The sequence below is a fragment of the Bidens hawaiensis genome, unplaced genomic scaffold (assembly GCF_021521415.1).
Source record: "Bidens hawaiensis isolate Kalapana, Puna unplaced genomic scaffold, B.hawaiensis_p1.1 tig00013505_1, whole genome shotgun sequence".
Classification (NCBI taxonomy): domain Eukaryota; kingdom Viridiplantae; phylum Streptophyta; class Magnoliopsida; order Asterales; family Asteraceae; genus Bidens; species Bidens hawaiensis.
The window spans coordinates 12062-17794 of NW_027492146.1; the positions used below are offsets into that span (position 1 = coordinate 12062).

Consider the following 5733-nt stretch of genomic DNA (forward strand, 5'->3'; position numbering starts at 1 on the left):
CTCACCGGTTATGCTGACGTATTTTTGAGCAAGTGTTTCAGGAACTGTAGACAGATGCGCGTGGGGATTTGCGCGGTGGAAATGAGAACACTTGGTTTGATCTACCAGAGAGCTGTGGTGGAGAATGTTTTGTTTAAAAGTTTAAATTATTAACTTTTGTAGTAAGCAAGCCCATCCTGTGTAATATGTTGTTAGCTATCCTATTATATGTTGGTGAGATACTACTCAGTTGAGTCTGTAGTTTGAAATTGCTTGTTCCAAACCGGTAACAGTTAGAAATTTAATAAGCAATCCTAAACATCCAACAAGAAGCCAATGATAACATTGGATGAACATCAAAACAAAGCTTTTGCTACATGTTTTTTTTTTTTCAATCACTCACTCACCACAAAAGGAAAGGAGTTGTGATCATATTCAAGGATACTAATGGCCCAGACACTTGTATGTAAAAAGTAATTGTGTATATATAAGCCATTAGAGAAAAGCACAAAACCAATTTCGTGTTTACTGTCCAACTTTTTATTTAAATTTTGTACTTTAAATGGTATATTGGTTTTTAATGATCCCCTTTTGGTCACTGCTGATCCTAACTAATGAATTGGCTACTGATGGTCTCAACTTTTAAAGTAATTTTTCCTAACGGTCCGCGACTAACAGAATCCTAAGTCGTTAGTTTCACGTCGGAAAAATCAATTTTTTTTATTAGTCGCGGACCATTAGGAACAAATACTTTAAAAGTTGGGACTATCAGTAACCTTTTTATTAGTTGGACCAGCAATGACCAAAAGGCAATAGTTATGATCATTAAAAAATAGTATACTTTTTAAATACTACTACTTGAATAAAGAAGGAATTGTTATTATTATGTAACGGGGTGTTTGGGATTGCTTATTTCTATCAACTTATTAACTTTTCAAAAAAGTAATAAGTGTTTTAAGATTGCTTTTGGTGTGAGAGTGAAAACATAATAATTAAGTTAGACTTTTATAACTTATTGACAAGGATGACAATAAAACCCGAATCTTATTGAAAAATATGAAGTGAACGTGGTAACAGTTTCTGTTTCCAATTTTTTATAACCTAGCGACCATTCCATTTTTATGTGCGACACGGGTAACACCCCCTAAATAGATAATTAGGTAAAATAAAGAACATAAGCATAGCCTACACTTCTCACCAGACACAGACGCAAGAAAGAAAGAAAGCCGTATCTGCTGCTGGCCGTGTTCCACCGTCATCCATCCGTCCGTCTGTCTATATACAGGTAAGTCTCTATTATTATTATTATTGTATATGGTTTTATCTTTTACTTGTTTTTATCAATTAATTGTTAATTCAAGCCTTGAAACCCTAGGTCCCCAAATTGTAATTAGTTACTAGACCACCTTTTGATTGTAATTAGGTTGGTTAATTGCTTAATTCAATGAATACTAAATTCCTTCCTCCTTTATTTCAACTCAACTCAACTCAACTCAACTCGCCTTCAAAAATTTAACCTAGATTTCGATGTTTTTTGTCAACCATTTGCTTCATCCTCTTTTGTACATTATTATGTTTTGGAATTAGTTACTGTTTGCTTTCATTTTAGTTAGTGCATTTTTTTACTTTCTAATTTGTTGACCGTGTGACTTTTTTCAAGCAGCTAAACATCTTGATTCTTAGAAATCAATCAATGGCAAGTCTTGAAGATTCGTTTCTGGCTGATCTCGAGGATCTTTCCGACAATGATAACGACAATCTGGTCAGCAATCATTCTGGATCATATTTTTATTTTATTATTCAGAATTGTAACAGTGACATATTCATGCTTTCTGTTCAACAGGATGAAGACAACGGGGATGCAGCCCACATGGAAGAAGATGTTGATGGCGACTTGGCTGATATAGAAGCTCTTAATTACGATGACTTGGATAGCGTCTCCAAGTTACACAAAACGCAACGCTATACAGATATTATGAAGAAAGTTGAGGATGCTCTTCAGAAAGGCTCAGACACGTCAAATCAAGGCACGGTTTTGGAAGATGATCCGGAATATCAACTCATTGTGGACTGTAACACGCTGTCCGTTGACATAGAAAATGAAATCGCCATCATCCACAACTTCATCCGAGATAAATACCGTCTCAAATTTCCAGAACTCGAGTCTCTTGTTCACCATCCTATTGACTACGCGCGTGTTGTGAAAAAGATTGGGAACGAAGTTGATTTAACCCTAGTGGATTTAGAAGGTCTGCTACCATCAGCTGTTATCATGGTGGTGTCTGTTACAGCATCAACCACCAGTGGCAAACCGCTTCCCCAGGACGTGTTACAGAAGACCATTGAAGCGTGTGATCGCGCCCTCACACTTGATGAATCAAAAAAGAAGGTTCTGGATTTTGTTGAAAGTCGAATGGGCTACATTGCACCGAATCTTTCCGCCATTGTCAGTAGTGCAGTTGCTGCAAAACTCATGGGGACAGCTGGCGGGCTGACATCACTTGCAAAGATGCCAGCTTGTAATGTGCAGCTTCTAGGCACTAAAAAGAAAAATTTAGCTGGTTTTTCCACTGCAACGTCTCAGTTTCGTGTTGGTTATATTGAGCAAACGGAGGTTTTTCAAACTACACCACCTGCTCTTAAGATGCGTGCATGTCGTCTTGTGGCAGCAAAGTCAACTCTTGCAGCACGTGTTGACTCGGTCAGAGGTGATCCATCTGGAAAACAAGGAAGAGCGTATCGTGAAGAAATTCGCAAGAAGATTGAAAAATGGCAAGAACCACCTCCTGCAAAACAACCTAAGCCACTTCCGGTCCCTGATTCTGAACCTAAGAAGAAACGAGGTGGTCGCCGCCTTAGGAAGATGAAGGAAAGGTGTGTAAATTGTGCTTCTTTCCACAAACCAACTTACTTTCAGTTTTAGTTTTTTGCAATTTTTTGTTTTATTTGGGTCATTATAGGGTGTTTAATAATGACCCAAATGGGACAATATCTTTTTCAGCAAGTTCAAGCTGTAACAAACACCTAACAAATAGTCTGAATAATGCCCAAAATGTGGAAAACTATATTTTGATTGCTCAAATGTAGAAAAAAAAGTGTGATGACTCAAATGCAGTTTTCAGTTGAAAGTTATTTAATCTGGGTTATAAATTATATTCTGATATTTTCATCCCTTTTTTTTCAGATATGCTATTACCGACATGCGGAAACTGGCCAACAGAATGCAGTTTGGAGTGCCCGAAGAAAGCTCATTGGGTAAGCAGTTTCTTTAACCACATGAAAATATAATCAACTCATGGCTCATGGTTTCTTGCTGCATGTTGTGTTTGAATTCTGGTATTTAAATATTAGCCTAGTATGCTTATTAAATACTTGTCAGTTCTAATAATAGTTTTATCTTTTAAAACTTGATTAAAGGGGATGGCTTAGGAGAAGGATACGGTATGCTTGGTCAAGCTGGGAACGGGAAGCTGCGTGTATCAGTTGGTCAAAGCAAGCTTGCTGCCAAAGTCGCTAAAAAGTATGCTTTTTTACCTTTCAGATGTGTCATTATGTTTTAATATAGATTTTATCTGTGACTTGGTGTTCTCATTGAATCAATGTGCTTGATTTTATATGTTCAGGTTCAAGGATAAACAATACAGTAGTGGTGGGGCAACCTCCGGACTGACTTCAAGTTTGGCTTTCACACCTGTGCAGGTTAGTTTTTTTTTTTTTCACTTGATTTGTGGATTTGTAAATTATAACTTTGACTGGTAACCTGAGGTTTGTTTCTGCAGGGGATTGATCTGATAGATCCACAGGCAGATGCTAATAGACTTGGGAGTGGAACTCAGAGCACTTATTTCTCAGAAACAGGAACCTTTTCAAAGATCAAGAGGACGTGAGCCTAATCTAGACGCTATTGCAGTATGTTTTTAGACAGTTTACTGTCATGTAATTTTGAATTTTGTACCTGATGGTTACTGAGAAAAAAGGTGAAATTTGTGTCATGTTTAGATTAAGCTCTACCCTTTTAGGCAAATATTGAATTTATGCTTTGAGATGACAATCTTTTTTATATTAAACCGTCCAGTCTAGGTTATAAATTAACACATCTGTATAAGAATGAAAGCCACTGTTTTTGAACATAAAAGATGTTGCAACAGATGCTTCAAGCGTCTAAGATGTTCAGGTAAACAGGCTCATAAACCTGCAAACACTTCTCATAATAGTACTGTCTTTAAATTATATATGAGAGTATAAAAACTGCAAACACCCATTCCATCATGTTATAGAATAGACTGCAGAGTTGGAGTTAATTTTCTCTCAATGGTGTCCTTTGGAATCTAGAATTGAATCAAGTGGTGAATTCTGTATCTCGATGCGAGTTTAGACTTGCCCTACGTGTTTGTTGGTGGCGATTCTGTACCTAAACGATGGTTGATCATTCGCTTTTATATTCGAATCAAAATTTCTATCCGTTGTAGTTTGTACTCTGATTTTGCCTATCAGAAGTGTTATCTTAGCATGGGAGAACCCTTGTTGAAAAGTGTTTGTTCATACCATTATACAACTTGACAAACCTTGTCAGTTATCATACTGCCTCAAGGCAACTCAATGCCTAAGCCTATGATACTTGTACTTGGAAATGATACATTTAATACATCTGAGATTGATTTATTCTAAGGTTCTTAATAATTTACTAAATTATGAGGTAAATGGTTACTTCTTTAGCAGTTCTTAGACACTTGATGAGCTAGGTGAATTGCTAGACTAATTTGGTGAACTATTTCTTCTAAAATTCTTGATTTGGTGCTTTTGCCTAGTTAGGCTACGTGTTATGAAAGCCTTGAAAGGGCGAGAGAGCCCCGCCACCTCAGCAACCGAGGTGCTAAAAGGTGCAAACACTGTGACATAGGGGTGCGAGGGCGCTGGTGTGAGCCAAATCGCCGGCATGAAAGCCATGTTTATCGATTTCTTTAACTTTTAATTAAATATGTAAAATCATTTCACCTCACAACATTTCACATTTTACCCGTCATAAGACCATCTCTAATAGGAGATTTATGGCCATTCTTCATGCATATGGCATTTTTGAGCCCACATATCCATTGGAGTGAAATTCTTGGGCCTCAAATTCTTCTACACGAATTTGAAAGAATGAATTGGATTCCACATGAATTTTAAACGAATTTGAATCTTTGTTTAAAATATGTTGATGTTATATAGATTTATATATATGTACACTTTAGTAATAATATTATAAAATATAAAAAGATATAAATTATAAAAAGTAAATATTATAAATTAAAATAATTAAATGTTTTAATTTTTAATGTTTTAGCCCAAAGTATGGCTCTAGGTAGTTTAAATGTTTTAATGTTTAAGTTATGTAACTTTTATGTATTAAGATTTTTTAAGTATGTAATGTTTAGGTATTGTAACTTTTAATTTATGTAATGTTTGAAGTTAATGTTTCAATATTAAAATTTTTTTCTCAAGCGAAAGGTATATATATTTTATTATATCCAACGAAATATGTTGTAATTTTATTTTTTCCTTTCAACTAAAAAAATATTTAACTTTTAAACTTTTTATTTTAAAATTTTCTTCAAAAAAAAAAAATAACATATAAATATAAAAGTGGTGATGATGTGACAATGTTTTTTTTCTTGTTGGGAATGTTTTTTTGAAAATTTTGAAGAATCTGTGTTTTCTAATGTGACAGCTGATTAGACATGTTTTTGAGTATTTTTTATGTTTTTTATTGGT

At 35.1% G+C, this 5733-nt stretch overlaps 1 protein-coding gene across 2 annotated transcripts; it reads left to right on the forward strand.

Moving 5' to 3' along the window:
• The first annotated feature begins 1644 nt into the window (after positions 1-1644).
• LOC143544280 (U4/U6 small nuclear ribonucleoprotein Prp31 homolog) lies at positions 1645-4003 on the forward strand. 2 transcript variants are annotated; one of them, XM_077036414.1, is made up of 6 exons: positions 1645-1741; positions 1784-2853; positions 3164-3234; positions 3397-3499; positions 3603-3678; positions 3759-4003. In XM_077036414.1, the coding sequence occupies exons 1-6, from the start codon at positions 1673-1675 to the stop codon at positions 3864-3866; spliced, it is 1497 nt and encodes a 498-aa protein (XP_076892529.1). In that variant the 5' UTR covers positions 1645-1672; the 3' UTR covers positions 3867-4003. The 2 variants fall into 2 exon arrangements, with proteins under 2 accessions (XP_076892529.1, XP_076892530.1); XM_077036415.1 differs by having other exon boundaries at positions 1823-2853.
• Positions 4004-5733: the final 1730 nt, after the last annotated feature.

Bases quoted from the DNA above. Each gene is read 5' to 3' on its own strand.
- LOC143544280 (XM_077036414.1), top strand. From the start codon at position 1,673: ATGGCAAGTCTTGAAGATTCGTTTCTGGCTGATCTCGAGGATCTTTCC. The intron at 1,742-1,783 runs GTCAGCAATCAT...TTTATTATTCAG, and splicing joins ACAATGATAACGACAATCTG to AATTGTAACAGTGACATATT. The intron at 3,235-3,396 runs GTAAGCAGTTTC...ACTTGATTAAAG, and splicing joins GCCCGAAGAAAGCTCATTGG to GGGATGGCTTAGGAGAAGGA.